Consider the following 26,491-nt stretch of genomic DNA (forward strand, 5'->3'; position numbering starts at 1 on the left):
TCATCACATCAAGGACGAGGTCGCCCACTGAACGATTCCCCTCGACGTAAGCCCGCCAAATGAGGCTTGCACTTTTCAACGACAGTCCATCCCCATTTGTGACACCAGTTTCTTTCTTTCTTTTTTTTTCTGCCACTCTCTCGTTTGGAACTGTAATCCCCCTTTGAGGATGTCGGGCGTATTAGTTTTTTTTTTTTCTTATAGAATATTCCCGCTCTTAGAATGGACACAATAACAGCCGCAAGCTTCTTGAAATTTTGCGTTTGGATGCTTGCCCACCTCCATCGTGTGTTTTTGGGATGCATTTCTGATTAGTGTGCAACCGTTTAAAAAAACGTCATGACGGTGCTGCTAAAGCAGGATCAAGTCGTTGAAAGTCGGCCAGTGGACAAGTGAGTCTCCGCCGCTTCGACTCATGAAGCCGTTTTGGGTGGAGACATTGTCACAAAAATGGAAAGGCCCCATTTCTTCCCACTTTAAACATTCAATTTCAATCATTTGAAGCTTTTACAAAAATATTTAGTATGAAACAAACTATTTGAGGTGAAAAAGAAAATAGAAAATGTGTCGAGTTACGTGGACGCAAAGTGGTTCGCGACTTTACCTCATTAAATATTGTCAGAAAGAAAAAATAAACAAACATTTGCGTGAAAAACAGAATTCAAATGTTTTCTGACCACTTCAGCCTTTGGATTTTTTTTTTTTTACCTCTCCCGCAGATCGCTGCTTTTAACTCACAAAGTCATAAATGTTGAATTTCTTTGATTGAAAAAAAATATTAATTGAGCTTTTGTCATTGAAGAACATTTTTTCTTTTGAGCTTGAGTGGCACCTTATTAATATTCTGGCATTTAAAAAATATATTTTGATTTGGTCCAAAAAAAAACCATTTATGTCATCCACTCACAAAAACTAATCACAAGGACCGCAGCTAAAACAGATAAACAAAACTGTTTGGGTCCAAGAATTGATCCTTGCGGCACTTCATCGCAAATTGTTTTCTACAATGACGTTTTTTGCCCGTTGCTTTGTCCAACGGTTTCAGTACATTTTAGCGCAACTTTTTCAAACTTAAATGCGGAAGCCGAAGGGCACGGCGGTTAGCATTTGGTTGCAACACAGACATGTCGTCCAGCTCGTTTTTAGCGGCAGCAAGTTCCGGTTGGAAGACTTGGACGCAAGTTTAGAGGCGGCATCAAGTGACGGTTCGTCGTGCATTTTGGTTTCATCTCAAAGTTGCACCACGAGATGGACAACTTTTAGTGCGTCGCGCAACATCCCTCAGTCAAAGTGAAGTGAGAGAAAAACGAGCGGCAGAGAGCACTTTTGGCTGAGCGCCTGCAAAGTGTTTATTGGTCTCCGCCGATGACAGCCCCACCCGCTTTCCGAGCCGAGACGCGTTCACAAATAACTCCACCTTATGGAGCGTCTTGAGCCGGCGTCTGGATTATTTGGCTTCCGCCTCAATTCAAGCACTCAAGCTTTCAATTAGAGAGCAACGGCCACAGAAAGGTCACCGCCGTCCGTCGGCTTCACCGGCGCTCGTCTGAAGACTCATTTAAGGCTCGCCAACTTTCAATTGCTGACCCAGACGGACGGGGCCGATCTGCGTACGCCCAAGGTGGTGCGCTGTCATGCCCCTCCTCCTCCGCGCTCCGCCGCCGCCGTCCTTTTGCATTAGCCGCTCTGACTGCTTCATTCAGTCAGACGACTCCCTCAGCGCCTCTTTTAAACGCTTAAGCGGGCTAAATAGCGTGCGGAATATGCAAAGATTTCTCAAATTGTGGCTGTGTACTTTGTGGCACCGACAAGGAGACATTGGATGGAAAATGTTCTTTTTTAATCGCCCGTACACAAACAGTTTGCTTCGACGGTCATTTTTCATCGAGGACAAAGAATATATGCCTGCAGGCGTCCTCCGTGTGCTCGATGGCTGCAAAAAAGGGACTCGTGATGCTAACCATTAGCATGTCAATGGCCGTTTGCATTCTATGTTAGCGAGAAGCTAGTGGCGGCTTAACGACAACATTGTTGGGTGGTTTGAAATGAAAAATGGGTCATCGTCTTTGGTAGGTTCGAAAATAAAAGAAAGAAAACAGCTCGTATCTCAAAAAGCTCCTCAGTCGGGGCACTGGCATCGCACGGCGACTTGTTGTGACACCCAAAAAGTCAAATGTGGTTCGGGAGGCCCAATTCCGAGGGCGTGGCCGTCAAGCGTCAAGGTGTATATGGTGCCGCGTGCACGTGAGACACAAAGGGAATCTTTTTTTGTGCGAAATCCAAGTGGATGCTGAAGATGAGTTGTGTTCTCACATGGAAGCTATTACGGCAGAATGAAAGCGACACCTCCCCCATGTTTGAAGCTGATAGCAAGGTATGACGCTAATCGCTTGCGACTGGCGTGGCAGCACCGAGGGATGAAAGAAGAGAGGCGAGGGCGGCCGCGGCGTCACGGAAGGAAGCGAGTCGACGCGTGCGAGCCGTAAAACGGCCGCGGGGGATGCTGTTGGCAAAAGCGGGCCATTTCTTTGCGCGGCTTCCGTAAATATGTGTCAGGCCTCATGGTCTTTGGCGAGCTAACGAGCCGTGGCTTTCTCGCGAGGTGAGGCCGTGAGGGCGCGCAGGTTAGGAACGGTGACAAACCCGCTTAGCCGACATGCAGAGATGCTCTTAATATCGGCAGGGAAAAAAAAAACACAAATCAGAGCAGCAGCAGCAGCGCCAAGTTTGATGCTCGCTACTTTGTTAAATGGGCCAGCATCCGCTCGCAAATCAAGCCCGTCTAATGGCGACGTGCCTCGGGCTGCTATCGGTGCGACCAAGGTTCTTATTGGCCATTTGGGACTTTTAAAACATCCCGGCAGATGACAGGAATAAAATGCTCGGGGAAACATTGAAGCCTTGTCGTTGTTGTTCGACACGGAATTGGAAGCCCAAAAGATTGATAGATTGTGACAAATTCCACCACGACAGACTCGATGTCGTCCGCTAGCTGGCGTCGCCGCGTCCGAGGACGTCATTTATGGACGTTTTCTTTTGGTTTTACTGTCACACGGCCGCATTTACGCTTTTCGTTCCTCTTGATGGCCTGCAAGCAAATTGAAGCGAAATGTGTTTTGTCTCCATGAGAGTGCGAATGTGTTAGCGTGTTGACGATACGCAGCAGCCGCGCAAAGAATCGCAGAGGGAACACCGATGCATTGATTGTTTTCTTTTAGATTTACCAACATTATGACGTCATGAGAATCATAAGAAAAGCCGTCAGCGCTGAAATGACCATGACGAAATATTTCTTAGCGTACGTGACAGCAACCCACCGTCCCAAAAAAAAAGAAGAAGCGCTCAGTTGGCAGCGCACGTCGTCGTCGTCATCTCATTGTTTTGGGCGGCAACACGACGACTGCTGCGCTAGCGTAGGCAACGGCTAGCTCCGATAGCGGCGAGTCCAGACAAAGCGAGAACGCTCCTCATCATCCAAGACGTGGAAAATGTCCGCACGCCGTGAGAGGACGCCGCAGAAGTCCTGGCCTACTTTTCTCTGGCCTCACTTCTTGATGAGGACAGTCATGATGTCCGCCGTCCGTCCCTTTAAATAGACTCGTTCCCAAAGGGGTCGGTGAGGTGGGGGGGGGGGGGGGGGGTGCACGGCTGGACATGTAAAGTCAAGAGCGTTCACCTTGAGACACAAATCGTCATTGAAGGCTTTCCATCCACCGGCAGATATGAGCAAAATCCTCCAAAAAGTATCGATACTAAAGTTGATTTAATGTTCAACGTGGCTTTCGTGGTTGAAGCGCCTTCTCATTTCCAGACAGCAGGTTCGAAGAGGAGATGAATCTTATCTCGCCGCGACTTTAATTATTTTTTTTTTATTAAAAGGGTGGCGTCCAATTGAATGGAGGAGCGCGGCGGCCCCAAAATTGGGGAAGCAATTAAAGTTGGAAGAATGGAATAACATTTGAGTTCATTTTACGGTCACAATCGGTTCTCGCCGACTGCGAGGGAACGAGCGCATCGCATCGTTTCCCGTTTTGCCAACGAATGGCCACGTGCCGACACGCCATCCATCCGCGCCTACGCTGAGCTTTGGCGTGACTTTTTCTGGAAGGAGGTGGTCTCCCGAGCCCGACGGTGATCATTAGCCGCTAAAGTGCAGTGCAGCGGCGGCAAAGAGCACAAAGACAACTCGGACGCGATGAGAGGGGGCCTTTCATTGCGCAGCCGGAACAAGTGGCCGCCTATTTTTCTTTCCTTAGCACAAAGAAAAAGACGGTCTCAAACGAGGGCAATTTTGGATGAAGTCTGTCCAATGTCCAGCAGAGGGCAGCGCCATTTCCGCCATCCCACCACAATTTCGCTGGCTTTCCTTTCTCCAACGTCCCCACGTGAATTCGTCCCCCACCACCCTCGACTGCAATGCAAGCAAATAGTCACCGGATTACATTCGGGGGGGGGGGGGGGCTCGGCTCCGAGACAAAATAAGGACACGGGAGGAAGAGAAAAATGTGGAATTGCAGAGCGGAGGGAAGCTCGCTGGCGTGCGTGCGCACGTGCGTGTGCACGTGTGCGATACGCTTGAGGGATTGGGCTGCAGAGACAATGAGCTCATTAGTGCTTACTCTACAATATATGAAGGCACCTCATGAAGTGGGCTCGCGTGAGCACGACTGCCGAGCTGCTTTGCATTTGCATATTCAAATTTTTACGGCCACATGCGTATAAAGGCAAGGCAAGTTGATTTGGAGAACACATTTCATGTGCAAGACAATTGCAAGTGCATTACAGAAAATATTAAAAGCATTACCGAAAGACCAATCATTTCAAGACGTGATAAAAATCATAATGAAATCATCCCAAATGAAAATAAGTCGAATAATAAATGTATTCATGAATGATCGACGGCGGTATCGTCGGCGTGCGATTGCGCTCGTGTTCGTGACCCGAGCCCAAAGACGGACGGGATGAGTGCCGTTAGGCCCTCGCTGCAAGCGGCAAAGAAGCAGGTCAGGTTTTAGGGGAGGAAAAGGCAACCCCCCCCCCCCCCAAAAAAAGGAAAGTGCGGCATCGCCTCAACTTGACGCGGCATATGCAAAATCAAAATGGCTGCCGTGGAAAAGGCGGTTATCCTCGCTGAATGCGCCATTCGCTGAGTCACGGGCTTAGCTCTTTATCAACGCTTTATTACTCATTTCACACGGTGGAGTTTTCCATCCGACGAAGGCGGCAAAGAAAAGAACTTGGTCCTCGGGCTGGGGGGGGGTTTTGATTGACTGGGGGGGGCGGCGCAGCAGCGATGAGCAATCTTTGACTGTCGTCCTTCCTGAGCCATTTTTTTTTTCCCGCTCTCTTAACGATGCAAGCGGCACACGCAAAGCTACGTCCAGTCCAAGTGGGCCGCTCGCCTCGCTTGCGTCCACGCGCTGGCATCATTAGGCCACTCCTTGAGTCAAGGGTCGCGGCGACCATTCGCCACTGCCGTGTTTCGAAACATTAGCGCCATCACTCACAGCGGTAATGAGAGAGCAGCAGATGGACGCCGTTCGAGAAACGGCTTTTAATGACCAAACGGGGGAACGGGCTCCTCAACGGACTCCCGCCAGATAGCCACAAGAAAATCAAGGCGGGGGGAGGGGGGGCGACATCATCATCGTGCCATCATCAGTTTCTCTTTTGTAACGTATGAGTTCTTTGCGAAGCTCAATCTGGCTGCCATCATTTCAGGAATCTGATTTTGTCACATTTTTATGTCATCCTCGAATTTGGGCAAACAGGCGCGATGCACCGCAAACACAAACACGTTTTACAATCTAAACGTGATCGTTGAAGGTCGCAAACGTTCACGACACTTTTGATGAGGAAGGCCGGAGGGTCAAGGTCGGAACGGAAGCTGGGGGACTGACTGGCAAAAAAGGGTCAAGTGCCCCGTTCTGAGATTGGATTTTTTTTTTTTGGAACGGTGAACAACGCACAAAAACTATTCAAACTGTTGGCAAAATTGTAGAAAACGTCCGGCCAACATTTGCGACCTTGAACAAACCCTGACGCAAACGTTCGCCCCTCATGTACACTGAGACCACTTAATGTCTATTTTTGTTTTGGGTGGCTTTTTTTCTTTTTTTTTTCTTTCAAAAGTCCGAGCGTCGCGCCGATGACCGGAGACAAATTTGTGGTTCATTAGAACAAGATTGAACCAAAGACGATTTGAATTGCGAGTCTCCTGTGCCGTCCTTTGACCGCAAACGGCGGATTCCTCCGTTTCATAAACAGATTTGATGACGGCCAATCAACACTGGCAGATTAGCGACGGGATTTAACATGACAAAAGGTGTAATCCCCGAGCGATCACGCCGGTTGTTGACAGTGCAAGAAATATCCTTTCTAAACAGAAAGCAGCTTAAAGCGGGTCTCGCAGGTTTGCAAGTGTGTGCGTGTGCACGGCGCCAATGTTTGTTTGGGTTTTCCCTCCCAAACGCTTTTCAAGCTTGCAAGCAGTTTTGAAGGTCGCCAACATTGACAAACCTTTTGAAATTTGGGATGAAATTCTTTGCGACCTTCAACCAACCCTTAGAAAAATCAAAAACATTTGCTCGGCGCCAACCTCGGGCGCTCAGTGAGACACGACCGAAAGCTTTTTTCTTTCCGTTTCTGCTCACGCACAGCAGAGAAAATTCTTCCTTTCACGTCTTGGAGGTGTGGTTGCTTAGATATGAAAATGTCACAAAAGGCCAACAGTCAGGATGCTTCATCGCCGCCCCCTTGAGGCACTTTTGGAGTTAGCTCACCCCCCCCACCCCTGGCATTCATTAGCGACGCGTATTAGCAATCCTCCAGCGCAGAAGCGAGCCGAGGACATTTGGGGGGCGCTTGGGGAGGGCGACGGCAGGATATCAGCGCCTCTTATCTGCGCTCCCGGAGGGCGAGCCAGAAAAACAACTTAAGCAAACAAGCTCCCAGGTAGCCTCCTCATTAGCGCTCGGCGCTATTAGCGGCTTTAGCGCCCGGCTTCTGATTGCCGTCATTAGCGTTAGCGGCTTAAGCAGCAAACGGCCACTTTTAGAACCTAATTGACACCCGACCCGGAATAGGTTCCAAAGTGGAACGATACCACAAACTTTGATCCCGAAACACTTTTGCATCATTCCAACCCATCGGAAGGAAGTCACCCTGAAGAATGAAAAAGCTTGCAGATGATTACATTTCACACACTTCTCGGACACCATTGACTACTTTTCGGATAGCCAGCCACGGCGTTGGCATTTTTACGGAAAGAGAGAAAAAAGAGGTGAGAGGGCGTCGCAAATGAGCAAGTCGTCAGTTTCAAATATCAAAGCGCTCGCTTTCAAGCAAATGGCTTGCGTCGCAAAATCGTGCACGATCACAAAAGAAATATGAATAATTTTTTTCAGTTTGAATCTCGCGAAAGCCGTCTCGGTCTTCTCGTTGAAGCAGAGTTGATGTTTGTCGAGCGACCGCTGAGCAAAGCGACCTTGGCGGGACGGACGATCGTTCTTTTGCTTCTTAACGTTCTTCGCACCTTTTTAATCAAAAGCGTCATCGTAGAATTCGAATTTGACGTATTTCACGAAGTGCCCTCTGTTGCCACTTTGGCGCACGCTCCACAAAAAAAAAGAGAAAAAAAGCCGACGATGGTCGAGACAAGGCGAACAAGGAAAAAAAAAACAGAAAAGAAATCGAGCTGCACCGAGTTGCTCCTCGCGTGATCCGATGGCGCCAAAACGCCGCCGCCGAAGAGCAAGAATGAAGCTTTTGCGTCAGCGCATTCTGAATAATCATTTTGGCGAGAAAACGCAGGCGGCAAGCGAGATAAGAGAAGGCAGGCAAAGATAGTCGCCTCTCGCCGCGCTCGTCGCCGTCTTCATTTCACAAGATCCTTTTTGTGCATCATTTTGTGGGCTTGTGATCACGCCGGCGCCGAGCGGTTCACATGTGACACAAAGCAACCTGTCGCTCGGTCGCTTTGGGGCCGGAAAGCGGCACCGGCGGACGGCGACGGGGAACAATTGCGGTTATTGTCCTCAACCAATATCGGCAACGTGGAGAGGCGAGCTGGCAAAAAAGAGCGGCGAGCCCAGAAGAAATGGAAGCTTGCCTCCTCAAGGTTCATTGGTCGGACGTTATTGGCAAGCGTCGCCGTTTATTTAATCGGGCCACTTGTGCGGAACCGCCAACGCCGGCGGGTCGGCCGACGCCAAGCCAAGCCAACGAGCCGCCTTATTGATGTCAGCCGACGTGATTCGTCGCTGCGCCCGGGCAGGTTGCAAAAGCAAACGCAAAACAATTTGGATCAAAGTCGGTCAAGATCAGATTGTCATCCGAACACAAACGGAAGTCGATCGCCGTAAAGCCAAAATCCAGCGTGAAAGGATCAAATTCAGCCGCCGGGCAATTGCCGGACGTCTTTGGAAGGTGATCGCAACGATCTACACGTCAAACGCGAAACACAAACGCATTCCGATAATCAGCTGCAATTGGAGCATTTTCACGATTTGTGTTACCGAAAAAAAAATAATATTGCATGCTTGAAAACTTTGAAAAGTGATTTTTTTTTTTTAAACAGTTTTATGTCGCACAGTTGTTGGCGATCCATTTTTAAAAATAGCCTTTATTTCTTAACGTGAGCTAGGCCAAAAAAACAAAATGACCTCTGCGGATCTCCGGACTGAATCGATGAGAACGGATGGTCGAGATGAACGTTTGAATTTGAAAAAAGGCAAGATGGGCCGCCCAAAGCGAGCTAAAAGAGTGAAAAGCAAAAAAGAATGACGACCCCGGGGACACTTGCGGACGATTGATCGTCTTTCCGCATCAGAAGCATCCAAAGCTAACATGCCTCAGTTGTTTGGAGATTCGCATTCCTGCCAAAGAGTCACTTGTTATTTGCAACTTGTTTAAAGATGACTTTGGCTTCACTTTGGAGAAGTAAGGAGAAAAGCTCACAAACGTTTGCTTTCCTCGGCTCCTCGTCCCGGTCCGAATGGAAGCGGAGAATGATGCAGTACACAAGCGAGACTTCTTCCCAAATAAGTACAAATCGCAGTACAGTGTGAGATGGATACAAAAAAAATAAATAAATGTCCGAACGCGGTGCTAATACGTCAAAAGATCAACAGGGGCCGCGCGCCCATTCTCGTCTTATCGTTCCAACTCGAGTGCGGCCTCGTCGTCACTCTTTCCTGTTCCGAATTTGCTACACCGTCGACGAGTACCCTTCGATTCACTCCCGTCTGGGGACGTACGAGTGCAGAAGAAAGAGAGCGAGATATGAATAAATAAAAGCGCCAACGAGGAGCTGAGCGGAGCTGAGCTGGTGTGCGAACGGACGCCTGCTGTCAAGTCCTTCTGTCAGTGTGAAATATTGCTGATCCGGCCGCACTTGCGGCGGGGAGGTGCTCGTAATCGTTCAGTGCTTGAGGGCCTTTCCAAATGTCATTCGTCTCGCCTGCCGCCACCGCGCCACGAAGACGGATTTCCAACTTTTGGGAATTAACGGGAGGTGGGGGCAAAGGTTAGCCGACAAGTCAACTTGGGTTTGATCGAGTCAAGTGATCGACCGATTATCAGCCGGGCTGAATTTTCTTTTTCTGACTTTTTTTTTTTTTTTTGGAACTTTCAAGGCCGATAAATGAAAAGCTGGTTCATTTTGGCTCGTTGCGGCACACTTCTCTCTCTCTCTTTGCTGTGCCGGTGGCCCTGCCAGCAGAAGCCGATTGGCCCGCCCACTGATTGCTTCCTTTGTTACAGCTCCAGCTGTTGTAAAATGCGCGATAGAAATAAAGTTGGATTGGATTGTAGCAGCCAATCAGAAGTAAGCTGCCTCTTTGCTTTTTCACCTCGAGAGGTCCTGCGAGTAGAGGATGAAAAGGCAGCAGACTTTGGCCAAATTTGAAGACGGCGCGGCCTGGGCAACACATTGCCCCCCCCATCGGAAAGTCGGTCAATTTTTCACCTGGTGTTGCTCGTGTTGTCTAAGTACGAAAGGCAAAACTAGCATTGACGTTGCGCCCGTTCGCAACGGAGCAAATGATTCCATTCAAGCTCATGAAAGTTCAAGTGGCACTCACTGAATTGGGGAAAGTCATGTCGGGCGTTCTCCTTGATGGTTTTACGGCCGTGTTTGCGCTTAAGCACCAATTTGCGGGTTTCAAATGACCGCAGGGCCGAAAACTGCGGGAAAAAAAAAGTTTCGGCCTCCACTCGCAACTTGTTTGAGATTTTCCTCCTTTGAGACAAGCGTCCTCACCGAGAAACGGGGGGGCCGTTAATGAGAAGTGTCGCAGATGACGGCTAATGGGCCGCATTCCAACTCTTTTCACCGGCACGCTTGACCCGCTCATGCACCCGCGCTGCTCCAACACTCCAAGAATCAATAAGCCGGCCGCATGACGGGAGGCTTCCCCCGTCACGAGCTCCTCGGCCAGCGAGAAAATCAACGGGGAGCAAAACACGCAAAGCGGGACCTCGAGGCCCGTTTGGTTTCGGTCCCGTTTACAAGCCGAGGAACGGAATCCAAAACAATGAGACAAATTGCGGCTGAGGAAAAATGTTATCATCGCCGTCTGCCAGGAAGTCAGAAATAAGAAAAACAACATACGTTTGTGAACAGTCAATGCTAATGCTAAATTAGCATCTTTGTTGCCGCGGTGACAGAGACAATATCAAAGTCATTTTCTGACCCTGTGCCATTATTAGTGCTGAACCGACGAGCTGAGAGGAACACATTAACCTCATGACATCACTGTACACATTTCGATCCGCCGTTATTAGGATTATCGTTATTATGACATGATTAAGTTTTTCACGCAGGAGCTTTCAGTCCATTTGCCGCGTGACGCAGCGCTTCTATTCTGCGTCAACGTTGCGGATGAGAACGATGTACATTGCAATGTGGCATTCCTTTCATTGTTTCATTATGTTTGCAAAACAAGACATTTTTTTCCCCCCAAGCATTCCAGGGCATTTGTATTGATGCGAGGCAGCACTCGCAAAATATAGGACAAACACACTCCAAGAATAGATGCTTCCTAGCCAAAGATTATCCTTCTCATTCTGCTCACAACTCCAAAGCCGCTCATTTCTTTTCCTTTCCGTTTCGCTTTCCTTTGCAATATGTTTCGCAAACCGGCAGAGTTTGGACTCGTTAAACCGCCGCAACAACGGTGGACGTTTCCCTTCGTTCTGATTCAAGTCGAGGCCGAGCAAAAAAAAACGTTTTCAAATGTTATCATGTAACGAGGCGGAGTTGGATTTGCCATTTGCTTTTTGGAGCGAGCTCAGCAAGGCTACAAAACGAGCACGGACCACACGAATGCAGTAGCGTCAATAATTCAAATATGGCTTTCGATGGCTCAACACTAGAAAAAAGAAACATTTATTCTTGTTGTCTATGAGAAGTGACACACTGTCACAACAAAACAAGACAGTCAAAGGTTCACGTCGCGCGACGGTTGCGCATTTTCCCGCGAGGCGAGCGCTTCGTCCAAGCCAGAACGCGCCGCAAAAAGATGGCCAAAATAAAATATGGCCGCTAAAGTACGGCCCCGTCGGCTCTCGGCCTTCAATATTAATGAACGCCGGCGAAAATAGAAGCGCGTTCTTCCTGCCATGAAACATCAAAAAGGGCACATTCTGCTTTTTTTTTTTTTAATTCCCTTTATGCTCACATCAGGTGGAAAAATGGACAATCAGATGAGCCAATGAAAAAAAAAAGAAAAAGGCTGCAACTAAAAGATGCCAGTTGTGAGACCGCTGGCATTTCTGCAGCCCAAAGCGAGCACGAGCTCGTTAACATTTGATGGCCGGTCGCAAGCGGAGGAAATCTTCCGGAAGGTCGTGAGGACGATGGAGCGACGTAATGTCGGCAAAGTCACGTGGGACTGGCCGCTTAATCATGCTGATGGGGGACTCTTTCCTCACCCACGCGAGCGACAAAAGCACTCCGACGAATATTCCCACAAGAATTTGGATTATTTAGGGGACATCATTCAAAACGACCTCTCGCACTCGAACGCGCATTTTGATTTGGATTTTTGTTCTCACACACACACTTTCAGAACATTCCAAAAAAGCCTAAAGTTGGCGCAATAACTCTGATCTGTCCGTCTTCACAACGTTTTGCATTTCTGGTGGTCTCGTTAACAAACGCAATCTAATGTTGAAGCAATCAACGCGAAGCAAAGTCCAAACAGCCGTCAGTCACTTGTTCCAATTCTTTTCACTTCAAGTTGGGTTGACTTTTGATCTGAGGCTCAAACGTCGTGGGAATTGAAACAATCACGCGGTTGAAACGCTCTCACGCGCAGCTAAAAATCTTTCATACGCCACTGAAAGGCACTACTGACTGTTTTCACACCGCCCAGCATGGAAAGACGTACAGTACAAACGTAAAAAGAACTTGCGATGGCGGAGTAGCGCCTGGAATTCCGATGTCATTGTGAAGACGTTTTATTCCTCGAGTGCCACACTTGATTAGTATTCTGCCTCCGATTCCGCCTCGGTTTCCTTTCCCCCTGCGAACGTCCCCCGGGGGCGGGGGCGGGGGTGGATGTTGAACCCGATGCATGTTAAGCGGTCGGCCTTCAGGAGTCTCGCCGCCGGGGGATTTCCGCAGCCAAACAAGCGCACCGGTAGTTTAGAAGAGCCGAGAGGGACCCTTTTAGTATACCCGCCGACCCGCGTTTCAAAAAAAAAAAAAAGATCAATCTCATGAATTTGCCGACAGGGAGTCGTTGGCCGATCAGCAGAGACGCAAGCAGATAATGAGAAATGGGGGAAGGAGGACACCGGAGTGAGGAGTACATTTTCAAAAGGTATCGAAGGCAGGTGGAGCGAGCGAGAGGACGAACGGATTAGGGAAGACAAAAGAGCAGGTGAGCTTTGATAGACAGAAGGAGGGAGCGCCAACATCAATGACGGCTTAGAGAAGAACCAGCTCAGCCGGCGAGGGGAGCGAAATGGACAATGTTTTGGGATTTTTTTTTTTCTCTTTTGCCTTTCACGTCATGCATCCGAAAGCCGAAAGCCGAAAGCCGCCGGCGCTTTGTGGCCGCAGCGGAGCGAGCTGCGTGTTTGGCTTTTATTGTCAAGGGTGAGCGAGTCCCGGTAAGGTAGCGACAAGGGAGATTGATCGGGAAGCCTGTCCGAAATTTGAGGTCTGGTACCGCCCGAGGGGGATTTCGACACGAGCGGGCAGCGCGGTATGTAAATGTCATCCGAGTCGACGGAGCGAGAGCCGCGTCGCTTGGCGTCGCGTCGCGTCGCATCTGCCTGTGCCGCTTTGACAGGACATTGCGGGTCCGGAGCACTTCTCGGCTGTGTCGCTGTCAACTGTGAACACACGTAGCGTACTTCTGATGTATGTCAGTTGAAGGAGACTCAGATGCATCTCGGCCAAACTCGCATCTACCGGATCAGCGCTAAACGACCAGGTTGGCGTTAAAGGCTCACCGGCACGGCTGAGCAGCAAGAAATAGCGTGTTCCAGGAAAAGACACCTTCCATTTTTTGTTTTTGTCCTGATTTGGGCCAAACATGGCGAGCAGGAGGTGAGCGACGCAAAGGTTGCTTTTTAGAAGTCTCATTTTGATTTGACGTGCGGCTGTGAGTTGCCTCGCCAAGCGATTCCAAAGCAGAAAAATGTGAGGTGTTCACCGGCGCCAATGTTATCTGGCCGCCGTTCGCCTGCTTAATAAAACGGCAACCGGTAAACGAGGCAGCGCAAAGCTCCAAAAATCCTGGCCAACGTTTGCTCAATGATCAACTTCAATCCTTTTGGCTTTGCCAGCACGCGTAGCTTCTCGCCAAGCTTTTCATTTCTTTGAGCATGCGCGGCATCCGGCAAAGATGATCTTGCTCAGAGAATCGGAAGAAGCAATTTTTTGCCCTTTAAGCACAGATGGTATTGTTAGCATCCGCGTTAGCATCCGCGCTAGCCAGTTTGTCGGAGGACATCATCGGCATCATCCCTTTTGGGCACATTCCGTGTTCCCAAAAGCACTCTGCGAAGCCGGCGGTGATAATATTGAAGAGCGTTGAGCCTTATTAAATTCCCAAGCATATTACGAACTCCCTCGCTCGCGTCGCTCAAACGCTGGCTGATTGTGTGTCGCTCGCTCGCTCTCGCTCTTAATTTGGTTGCACATTCGACGGCAGCCTTTCTCATATGCTCCTTTTTTTAAGAAGACAAAGCGTCTCTCCCCAATCTTCTTCCCTCGCTCATCATTTCCAACTCGTATTGTTTCACGGTGAAATGTGGAACTCGCGTAAAGGAAACGAGAGGAGCAGTTGAGTCGGCGCGTGCGACGGAGGCGAGGGATCCTTTACAAGTTTGGGGGCAGACGCCGTCGTCTCATCGGATTTGACACTTTTTTTAATGGACGTTGGTGTCTCTACATCTGCAGTCTTGACATCTTAATCCGGTTTCAAAACATGACAATTATCCACGCGCGTGCTTGCGCTTCTTATCACCGTGACAAATTACAGAAAAGAAGAATGATAAGAGCTCAAGAGCCTCTTTGAGCCACGATGACCGACATGACTCTCGTCCAACCGACACTGACCAGCAGGAGGCAGCACCGCACCACGCGGCATCCTCACTGAAGGAAAACGCAAAAGAAGGCGTAAGTGAAGACGCTCGGCGAGCTCGTTAGGTTGTCTGGTCAACTCCGTCGGATTCATGAAGCGCCAACTCGCAATACATTAAAGAGAAACCACTTGGCCACGTAAGCGGCTGCCGGTCGATCGGGTTGAGAAGGAGACGCGGCGGAGGGAAGACGCGGAGAACAATGGGCAGAACGACAGCTTTCCGTTGCCGTGGGAAACGGTTGTCGAGCGTTGGCGAATGCCACGGTAACGCCCGACGCAAGTCGCCGATTGGCGCGCAAGCGTCCCGATTGGCTATCGCGAAGCGTCGCCTCACAATCGCGCCGTTCGTGGCACAGCCGACAACTTTGCCGGTTAGGATTGGCGTTTGTTTTCAAAGCGGATCGGAAAAAAAGATCATGGAGGAGAATCTTTGGGAAAATGTTCACATTTGGCCGGGAATTGACATTTATAGTTTTTATTTCATTTTCAGTTTTGTTTTTTAGTGTTCAGCGGCTCGTTCATTTGTATTCATTTTAGCTTCTTCAAAAAGGCTTTCAAGTTAAGTTAAACTCTTTTGCTCGCGTGCAAGATGGACAAAAGACCAAAGGAAATATCGTGCTGTAAAAATTCGACAGAAACTTTTTCATCAAACACTTGGCAGTTTTAACAGTGCACAGATTGTGAATGACAATTTGTGCCGAGCATCTTTCGTACACACCCAAATTCTAATAAAGCGACCGTGTCTTGTTTGCCAAATAAGTTGCCAACTTTGAAAATGGATTTGTGGCTTCGATTCATGTTGACAAGTATTCAACCTAAGGATTTTTAAATCGCGTGAATTTTATCAAGCGTTGCGTGAAGTGACAAAAACAGGCGAGCCATCGGAGACAAACGCAAAGTGGTCTCCGAACGGCGACGTCATCCGCTGACTCCTTTTTTTTTTTTCTTGGCTGCTGCTCGATGACGTGGCTTCTGCGCGACAAACGCGAAGAAGACGACAACTCCCAGACGAGCGTCGGACCTTCGGCCGCGCTCTTCCTATCGACTGAAAATCAAGCCGAAAAGCTCGTCGTGTATCTTTCTCGACAATTATAGTTTGAGTTTGTGATGTCAACAGAAAATCAAATGAAGTTTTCGTTTTTCATTTTATTTCTTTAACAAAAACGTTTTATCGATTTATTTTTTTATTCTTCTGAACTAAATCAATCTTGTCAGGATGTTGAGGATGGGCGCCATCTTTGAACTGCGACATCCTCGACTTCACGGCGACGGTGTGTAAAAGCGCGTTGCATGCCGCGGCAGCGTGATGAAAATTTGATGCGCTCCGTTTTAAACGTCCGCTTCCATCTCTTGAGGATTCCAAAGAAGTGATCGACACATTTTCCACTCGCGTTCTAACATCACCCAAGCCGGTGGCAGAGAAAACGGTTTGACTCGCGGCGCTCATGAAAGCGCCATCGGCTCGGCCCTCCGATCAATGGCGATAGACATTTCCCACAACCCACAAGCATTCCGATCAAAGACGAGGGGAGGCTGGTAGGTAAGACTTGAGAAAAGGGGAAAAAATCAATTGGACAAGACGGGGCGATAAAGAACGGAGCAGACTTTCGACGCTGACTCAGAAGAGAAGGAAAGACTGAAATGTGACGTGAGGAAAAACATCACGATGACCGCGCGGGGGCACTCATGCGCTCCGAATTCAAGAATATTTTTTGGGTTACGACGCATCGACCTGTACAGCGGTGTTGTTTTTGGCAGCCATTTTAGATTTAGTCTTAGTCTTTTGGACCAAAATGCTTATTAGTTTTCGGCACATTTCGTCATTCCTATTCGTGATCGTTTCAGTCGACCAAAACCCCCCCAAAAAAGGTCAAAGTCGAGTTTTTGTAAATGTAGTCAACGAAAATTCAAAAAGGTTTGAGTCCGTTTTAGTTCAAAATCAAAGACTTTGTGATCGACGACTCGGGGTGACGCGTTCCAAACAGATCAAGCGGTAACAACGCTCGTGGTTCCAAAATAAGCCCAAAACTTTTGATTCGGCAACAGAAATAAACAAAATCCAAACCTTTTAACAACGGCAACTTGTAGTCGGTCGCACAAGCACAAAGTCGATCAAACGTCTTTGTCTTCTTTACTTGATGACAACCAAGTCGCCCAGCGAGCTTGATTCACTTTTAGGAAAGCGGAAATCTCCAAAATGGTGACGTGTGCAAATGCGGAGGGCGGAGCTTGGCTGAGGACTCCCTCTGCCTTACCGTCGCTCACTCTTTGATTGCGACGTATGCGCCGTGGTGGGCGTGGCCAAACCAGGATAGGTCGCACCAGCATTGCCATTTTTGGAAAGACAGATGTCATCAATTTGGAACATCTGACGATCAAAAAAACATTTTTTTGAACGTCTGACAGATCAAACGCTAACAATTCCGTCCCGTCTCGTCACCGCAAAGTCAAGTCGGTCACGTCATGTTTTTGTCATCAAAGCGCCACGTTCAGCTCGTCGTCGTCTCGTTATCGTCATGAACGTTACGTCAACGAAATATTTTTGTCATCGTCATCACTGACGAAAACAACAATTGCCGTTCCAGCGCTTGGAGCGGCGCCGCCTCGGAGGCGAGCGCGGCTCGTCGGGTAACCGGAGGGTCCGCTGTTCGATTGCCGCTCCGTCCGGTCCTTGACCCGGCTGGCTTCCGCCGTCACTCCCGCTCGCCGCGTGTGAATGTTTGTCGGCGCTCACGGGCAGCTGTGGCTACAAAACCACGTTTAGCGCCACCTGAGTGCCAATGCGTGAGGCGCATGAATAATGGATCCAAGGCGAGCGCTTTGAGTGTCCGTTTGTCCAGAAAACGGACGCATTATTCCAATCTATTTGGCAAGCCCCTCTCTGTTGTTTCAAAAGGGGGATGGGCTCAGTTGGGATTGACTGCTTTTGTCAGCGGGAATCAGCTCGGGGGAGGATTGGCCGGGCGGCGGCTGCTTTGATCTCACCGACAGACGGTGTGAAAAATACATTTCAGAAAGGATATTCGCCTGTGATGGGCCCACCAGAGTGACAAATTGGGCCTCCAGTGCTTTAAATAATACACTGGCATCGGTTGGATAGTGACTGGATAACCTGCCTGGCGAGCCAAGGTCTGCCGATTGAATGAAGAGGATATTCAGAAGAGGAAGAAAAAGTAATCACACGCTGCACGGAAGATGAATAACACAAAAAAAAAAAAAAAAAGGCTGCGGTCAAAGTAGAAGTACTGGCAGACTGATATGAACTTGAGTGGGATTTTTTTTCCCTCTGTGTCAATTAAACAATGCCAGTTGCCATAGCCAGGTTGTGTTTTTTTTTAGTTTTTTTATACCTTACTGCAGTGGTGAGCGGTCAAGGCCTTCTCTGCTGGCCTAACATAATCCTTATCATATTTAGGATAATTATAATATTATATCTACAACTATGATTTACATGTTATATGATGTGGTATTTTTAGAAAAAAAATATTCTTCTTCTATTGTTGCTTTTTGAAGCCACAATGGCCGAAAGGGGGACTTGAATCGCAGTTGTACTTGCAAGGCCATTTTCAAGAAGGACCTTTCAAGAGGAGCTCTCTCGTGAGCGGAGGTGGTCCGACAATTAAGTGTCTTTCTGTTCATTATTTCTCCAGCCGTGGTGGCATAAATGAGGGTGTTATGACGGGTAGTTCCTCAAGTCCGACGACGTGGGACTTCTGCTTTATTGTTACATTCAATCAAGATCTCAACCACTCCCGACTTTAGCGTTCTTTCGTCATACGTCGACGTCGAGAAAATATCACTTTGAAATGTCAGGACTAACAGTCAGCGATTCGGATATCACGAGAAGAGACGTGATAAATAAAGGGCAGTGCGGTACAGACAAAAGGTGGAAACAAAGCAAAAAAATAAATAAAGAAATAAAAACCCGAAAGACAGCAGAGGAGCCCTCTTCCTCTCGTCTCCAGTGGATTGAAAAATGGACTTGATTCAAAGTTACACAGCAAGTCTCAAAGGCAGCAGCGAAGGTGACAGCTGTGCGGGAAATCCAACGCAGCATTCCCGGAGGGGACAAACTGTGGCCTATCTCTCCAGAATCCGGGACACCTTGGCGTTATCGGGCCGGATCGCTCGGCCCGGATCACGTTTTAAGGCTCTCCGCAAATCAAACGTGCCCATTTTTAGAACGCTGATATTTGACATGTTTTCAAGCAATCAAAGCCGAGATCAGATGACTTTGCGAGCGGCACGGGAAGCCTCGACGCGCTTTTCCCGGAAGCTTCCGTCGGGCAACAAGCCGTTTGTTTGCTGACTGACGCGCTTTCATCAGCAGACAGTCGACGGATGCGCTTCATTTTCAACGTTCTCCGTCAGTCCTCGAGGGAGTCGTGTGATCCTTTTGCCGGCGACCCGGGGCAAGTGTCATCTCATGACCACGCAAATACGCGCGGAAACATTTGCCGGCACATTTTTTTAACCTGCAAAACAATTTGGTGGGTAGAGCACCAAGTTTATCGGGCGATCTGCGTCATTCGCCAGCGCGGCGCTTTCCAGCCTCGTCGTCGTCTTTCCGAATGCAAGTTGTCATCACGCCGCGTTCATCGTTGCGCCTTGGTTGGAGCCGCGGAACTCATCGCGGACGGCGATGACGCGTTGACGTTGCCCATATCAGATGTCACACATCACAAATCTTTTTTTTTTCATGGCTCATTGCTTTAGATGGTTTCGAGCGCACGACTCGCTCAAAGCAAAATTGGATTTTCAAGTTCATTTTCAAGGGAGACTTTTATACAAATGATACTTTGACAAATAACCATTTGGCACCAGAAAAGCGGAGAACCTGGCCAAGGGTGAGAAGAGCAACAGGAAAGAGAAGCAATGACGGTTTTTTTTTTTTGGTTTGTTTTTTCCTCTGAAGAGAGCCGTTTTGGGGTGTAATTTGCACCAACACACACGCACACACACACAAGCTGAAGAGTAGCGCAGAAAGCCCTACCATTTTCTTTCATGAATGTTGTCTTTGTCTTGTTGGAAAAAAAATATCAAACATGTCCTCACATTGGAAAGTTCATTTTGATCAATCAATGCTAATATCCGGCGATGCTCGTAAATGAAAAAAATAACGCAAGAGCGACCGAATGATCAAAGTCGCCTTCTCGTCCCGTCCGGAGATCCGAATCAAGCTACACATTTCGACAAATGAGTCAGATTGTGGGATTTCACCCCCCCCCCCCCCCCCCTTGCAATCAACGTCAACAAAAAGTCCGATTTTCTGATAACGCTGAAACGATGGCAAATGCGAGTTTCCTTGAAATTTCGTTTTCCGACATTCGTGCCGCCTCTCGCAGGTTTGTCTCGGTATTGCGACAGCCGTCGTTCCATCTCGGCAATCTGCAACAAGACGTTCTTTCGGGATGCATGTCGCCCCCTCCTGGTGGGGAGCAAGACAACATTTGCCGCTGTCACCGACCAAATTGCCACCCTGCCGTTAACACCGACAATTAACACCGTTGCTCGGGTGCGCATTCAAAAAGGTCGCCCCCCCCCCCCCCCAAGACTGCCTTTTTGTTCACGTCTCCCCGCCGCCTGTCTGCTGTCACTCCTTTATTTGTCTTAGACAAATTTGGCTCTTTTTATGTGGCTCGTCTGAACTCGCTGTCAAGCTCTTATTAATTGAGTCGTCATTTTTTTGTCTCTTTCTGCTTTCTTCTCTCCCACAACTTATTGTTGCCCCTTGGCTGTTCTTTCTTCTTGACGCCGGCGCCGTTTGCTGGGCTTCCTTTGCAGCCCGGGGCCGCCTCGTGTCGCGTATTCGCCCAGCGCCGAAACACGCACACGCCCGTTTCCTCTTTGATGACGCGGCCCTCTGTCACAGGGGAGGGGGGAGGGGTTGTTTGGGGGGGAGACACAGGGGAGACGCGCCTCGGCCATAATGAGTCGCCAACATCGGCGTAACGAAGCCTCAGGGCTCGATGCTGCCTCCACCTCGCTGGGGTGGGGTCCGATTTGGTCATTTCCGGCGCGCGACGACTTTGGCCATCTATGAAAACGAGAATGTGAGGCGAGCAGAAAGGGATCGGGTCGCCCGTTTCCTGGTTTTTGTGGGCTAAATATTTCATTTGTCCCGCTTGACGGCATGAAGTCATCCGCACGACGTGCGGCAGCGTCCACAGCCATCTTGGCACTCGGCCGCATCGAATCGATCCTCGTGAGCACCAAGACCTTTAATGAGAACTTCCGACGCCCGTTTCCCAAGCTTTGTTCTCAACAAGATCTCCTCTGGTGCGTCTTTGCACTCCACTCAGCCCGTTATTACTCTTTGCCCTCAAATCCGCAACATGTGCAGGCGTATAAATTACACTTGGAGGTTAAAGTGTTTAGACGCTTTCTTGGGAATTGTCTGGAGATGTAATAAATGTAATTATCTGCCGCAAAAGACTGGACTCGCTTGTACAGGAAGGAGTTGACCGCGAATCGCATTTTGGGTGGAATCTTATCAAATGCGAAAAAGTCACTTTTTCACTTGACTTTTTGAAGTGGGTCGTCTGCGATGGAATCGGTGTCGGGGAAGTACAAAAAGTAAGCGGCGCTCGGCTTTCCAAAGTAGCTTTTGAGATGATTTGATTCTGCAAGTAATGCGACAAAGAAACACTCGGAAACAATGTGGCCCAAAACAGGACTCCGTGGACAGTTTTCAATGAAGCCAAAGCTCAAACGGTCGACAAGGAGTAAAGCGATTGATAAGATCCCGTATGAGAGCGCATTGGCGAACATGCCGCGATGGATCGGGCACAAAGTCGGCGCCGGTCGCCGGCCGATCCGTCCTCCTGCTTTGCGCGCTGCTCTCTTTTGGCGCCGCGTTTGGCCTCTGACGGCCCAGAGGCAGCCAGGCTGTCTTCTCCGCTCAATCTGCTGCCTCGCCTCTCGCAGGCCCTGACCTCGCTACACTCGCAGCATTGTCACTCTTCTTTAATTCTCCTTCTCGCTGTCCTCGCAGTGTCGCTCTCCGTTTCTTGTGGAGCCTTAACGGACGGACGGCCGGCTGCGACCAAAGACGCTCAGCACGCGCAAAGGTTTCCGCGGTCAGATTAATTCGATGGCGTCCATGTAGTTGCTTTTGGTGCAGCCCAAACAAGGCAAAAATAAAATAAAAACGGTGACAAACAATCCTCCTGTGCATCATTTCGGAAGTGAAGGAGGCCCATTATGAATTTAGCGCCTCCCCGCGGCTAAAAGCACTTCTCCCGAGCGCTCGCCAAAGCTCGTCGCTGGCTAGCAAATAAGGCCTGCGCCGCGGGGGTCAAAGCTGCAAGACAAGGGCCCGCCTTTGCTGGGCTTTTTTGCCGTGCAGTGAAGCTTGCGACCGCGCTCGTATTGTGTCGCGGCGTGCTCGATTGCGCATGTGACAAAAGAGCACTTTTAGCAACGCCAGTCCTCGGAGGGCTCGGCTTTTATATTGTTTGTCATGTCCTGATTATCGGATGGCGTCCTGGTGGAAGCGATCTTGAAAATGCTCAGAACCAAAGTTCTCCTTTGAACCCGTTTCTGGTATGACATTTGAAGTTTTAAGAATACATCATCACGGGCCACAAAAAGGCATGTTGAGTCTTTGCAGTTGACGTCTCCGTTTTTTTTAATGGTTCAACATTTGGGATTTTCTTCTTTATTTATTTGCAGACATTTTTCACCACAATGTCAATAAAGCGTTTCGCTTTGCCGCCATCTTGTAGCCAACAAACTATGTGCTACGGTGTTGAGGAGCTCCATTTTAGACCATCCGTGGCATCTATGAGCGGAGGTGGGAGGGGTGGGGGGGTTGACTTCCCGGTGGATTTCATGGCTCGATTCCTCCCCCCTCGTGTAGCTCAGTTATTAAAATGTAACGCGTGGCTTGAAGCATGTCGTCAAAAGATCCAAAGATTCTCCAAAAGTGAACGGTGAATATTCTTCACGTGAAGGGGAGCTGACAACAAACGCATTTTTACCTTCCAAGTCCCGACGAGTCGATGGGATGAGCGATCGTCAAGATTGCCGCGTTGCATCGTGGCTCGTTGGGGAGTTTAAATGAGCAGGACCATCAGCGTCCGCTCGTCTCCGTGTGTCTGCGCGTGTGTGTGTGTGTGTGTGTTTTTAGGGATGTCACGCCATCATGCATCACGTCATTTGATTCCATCTCCCAATTTTGTCAACTGCTCTCACCTTCACTCGAATTCATCGAGACCGGCTCGTGATGAAAGCGATGAGATTTTTGTCGACAAGCGATGCTCGGTCGGCCAGGCCTTACCTCGATGCCGTCGGAAACGAATTATGAGCGGCAGAATGGCGCTCGCAAACTGCGTTTTGAGCTTCCCCTTTTCTGTCCTCCCCGCCATGGAAGCGGTGCGTCTTTCATACATTGGATGTGACAAAACAGAACAAGTGATTTCTGTTCTGTATTCTTTCTTTTGCAGGAGAAAAAGAGCATTAAAAGTAAGCCACGATACCAACTCTTTTGGTTTTGGCCAAAGGCATGCTTGGCTTGCTTTGGTTTGCTTTGCACTCCCCCGTCGCTGCTTGATTTTGATTTCACATGCATCCTTTCATGACCAAACTGCATCAACATGTCGCGAGAAAAAAGAAAAAAAAAAAACATCCGTTACTTGTCCGCTCGGCCAGCCGCGCGTCACCGACGACAACCTTCCCGCTTCGTTTTTGCCACAGCCGAAAGTCTTTTCGAGCGCCTCATCACACAATAGCAAATGTCGAGGCCATCGCTAAAGCGGGTAATTGCTTAAAAGCTGAATTAGTGGATTAAAGAGAAGAGCGGGACGCTTGAGCCACACCAATCTGTAAAGCTCCTTAGATCGAGACGTGATTGCCAGCTGTCAATCAGCAGATAAGGAAGGAAGGAAGGAAGGAAGGCGCTGGTGTCTCCAACAACACACCAAAGCGCGACATGAATAAAAGTTGAGTTGTTGATTGTTGGTCGCCGCCGCCTCGGCACAAACACATTTTTCAAGCATGACATGATTTCAAGCCCTTATTCACGCCACCGCTGTTTAGTTGAGAGCTGCCGGCCGCGTTGTCTCCTTTTTCATTGTTGTCTTGTTCCACTTGCTGTGGTGGCATGCATGAAAACAAAACATCGCTTTTAGTGCTGCAAGCGCCACAAATAAAAGAAGACGCAACTAGCCTTCGCACATCACGTTTGCCAGCGCATTTAGTCAAGGTTGCATTCAAGGATTTTTTTCTTTTTTTTTACACTAAAGTCAACTCGTTGCTGATGACGCATTGATTTGTTTTGTTTTTTTGTAGTCATGAAAAGGGAAACTCAGTTGAAAGCAAAATCTCCAAATTGAACGTTTGCACCCAAAAGTGCAAAGCTGCTCGCGGGGCAACGCGTACAATTTCGAAAAATGAGATGATTTATGCAGCTCGTACCGCGTGATGAGGGAGCGCTTTTATTCTTGCAAATGTTGCAAGTCACTCAAACGCAGCGCGGTGCTTAATTGAACAAAACTAAATGAACTGAAACGATTCAATTAAAAGGTAAAAAAAAATAAAACACATTTGACTTAAATGGCAACAATTTGTAATTGAAATAATTTCTTCTGTAAAATGATGCAACGTTTGGCCAATTGTTTGATGAAGGTTTGGACGAGCCGGCACAACAGCGAGCGAACACATCAAGGCAGATTGTGACATCTGTCACACAATTCGTCTTTGAAAATCCAACATTGGCGAAAACAAAACAAAGCGTCCTGACGCTTGTCTTTTGTCTCTTTGCAGACTCGCGGCCTTTGCCTGACGTAGCCATGACCGGCAAGTGCACCCGGGAATGCGACGAGTACGGCCACTCGGACTCCTGCTGGATGCCCGTCCGCACGTCGCCCGAGCGCCGGCCGTCCAAGTCCACCACCACCCCCCAACAACCAAAGCTTTCCACTTTCATGAGCGGCAACAGCAGCGGCAGCAGCGGCAGCGGCGGCAGCGGCAGCCAAGAGCAGCCCGGCAGCCAAGAGACCCTCGCCATGGCGGCCGTGGCCAACGGAGACGCCGCCGCCGGCCACATGCTGGGCGACCGCAATCGCAACCTACTTAGTAAGAAGATGGCCTCTTCTCCCTCCTCCTACGAGGCCTTCGGCTCGCCGCCTTACGGTTCGCCTCCGTACGGCTCGCCCGGCGCCGCCGAGGAGACGCTGGGCCACCCCGGCGAGGAGATCCCAATGGCGCCCGCCGGGGAGTACAAGCCCACCTCGTGCGGAACTCTGACGCGACGGGAGGTGTACCTGTAAGCGGTCGGCAGAAAGTCGCGGGAAGGAGAACACGACCGCGGCTCGAGTTATCGTCACCACTCCCTTGCACCGAATGAGGTCGGACTCCAAAGACTTGAACAACAAATACGCAAAGAAGGTGGCCTTTTCTTTTTTGCTTTTCTTCTCCTTTTTTAAGCGCTACTACTGCAATGTCAACGTGGCGAGACGGGCTCTTGCAACGCGGTCTGCTGCCTGATGGTCCACCCAACTTATTTTACACGCAGACGCGAGAGTTCATGCATGCATCCACATCCATCACACACGCATCAAGACTCCTGTTAAAAACTGAAAGAAAAAAAAAAAAAGAAAAAAGAGTGGCCAACTTTGCTTCAAAGTGCGTCCGCATCGGACTGTTTTCTTTCTTCTTCCGGAGCGGTCGGCGCCAATATACCGGATGTCGCTCCCAAGCATTTGGAGCATCCACGGACGCGAAAACCAAACGAAAGGAGACGTCGGCAAAAAGACCGAGCTTTAAATGTCTTCTGCCGAGACTTTTTGGCACCGGACGGTGACGTGAAAAATTGTACAGAAACACTCGGACTGGCTTTCTTTTCTTCTTCTTGGTTGTGATTGGTGAGGCCGAACATCTGGACTGCATCCGTTGCGGCCGTGGCGCGGCGAGCCCGATTCCTGAATTGAACGAGGCCGATATCGTCCCGATCGGCAATTAAAATGAGTAATAGGAAAGCACGTGTGCAAAAACAGGCACATCCTGTTTTTTTTTTTGTCAAGGGACAGACTGAGCAATAAATGTCATAATGTAAACATTTGCCATCAAACAATCATCAGATTTGATCTCCTTTTTTGTTTTGAATGATTCCCCCGCCAAGCATTGAAAGGCAACGAGAAGTACGAGATGTCGCTCGGCATCTTTTGAGCATGAATGTAAGAATCAGCTCAAGCAAACGCAAAACAATCAAAAAGCAGAATCGTAATCCACTTGACTTTTGAATCCTTTTGTGTTTTATGACAGACGCTGAACTTAAAACATTCCACATGACGATATTAGATTGGTCATAAAATGAGTCATCTAAAATGCATTTATTTTTTTTCCCCGCAAAGCCAACGGGATTTGCTCTCGACTTGCAATTTGTGCATTCTGGCTCTTTCTATAGTCTGTAATTACTACTCGTCGTCGGAAAGACAGTGCTCCTATACTTAGCAATTGTACACGTGAATATTGCCTTTTTTTACTGCACGCTTTATGGAACTGACTTCACTTAATGAGAAGGAAGAAGAAAAAGAAAACAACAAAAAAAAAATAAAATCCCCTTTGTAAGATTGGATTCCACCTTGTTGCTTGCTTGCGTACTAACGAATGAAACATTAGCCATGTAGTCCAACTTAGTACATTGCTTTCTCTTTTGGCTACTTCATCTTATCGCACAAAACACTCAACTCTCCGTGTGTCTTAAAGGATTTCATTTTCATCCTTTTTGTTGACAGCTGAAATTGTAGAAATGATCATGAAATTGTAACTTTTTTTCTTTTCCCGGTTTGTATACTGTATCGTCTCTAAACGAAACAAAACCTGATGGAGTGAATGCAAAATTGCAATTGTGCCTTTTTATACGAATGGGTATGATTGAACGTCGGCCG

General features: G+C 48.7%; 1 protein-coding gene across 5 annotated transcripts in view; it reads left to right on the forward strand.

Annotated features, from left to right (window-relative positions):
* pcdh7b (protocadherin 7b) overlaps positions 1-26,173 on the forward strand; it is a 76,867-nt gene extending 50,694 nt beyond the window's left edge. For 2 of the 5 annotated variants that reach the window (XM_088294507.1, XM_088294508.1), the window contains exon 3: positions 24,366-26,173. In XM_088294507.1, coding sequence (XP_088150633.1) covers positions 24,366-24,871 — 506 coding nt within the window. In that variant the 3' untranslated portion in view covers positions 24,872-26,173. Of the gene's footprint in view, positions 1-23,047; positions 23,067-24,365 lie in introns of all 5 variants that reach the window. The other 3 variants (XM_088294509.1, XM_088294512.1, XM_088294513.1) reach the window with 3 other exon arrangements.
* Positions 26,174-26,491: the final 318 nt, after the last annotated feature.

The sequence above is a fragment of the Idiotropiscis lumnitzeri genome, chromosome 4 (genome assembly GCF_059441095.1).
Source record: "Idiotropiscis lumnitzeri isolate Australia: NSW breed Sydney's pygmy pipehorse chromosome 4, RoL_Ilum_1.0, whole genome shotgun sequence".
Taxonomy (NCBI): domain Eukaryota; kingdom Metazoa; phylum Chordata; class Actinopteri; order Syngnathiformes; family Syngnathidae; genus Idiotropiscis; species Idiotropiscis lumnitzeri.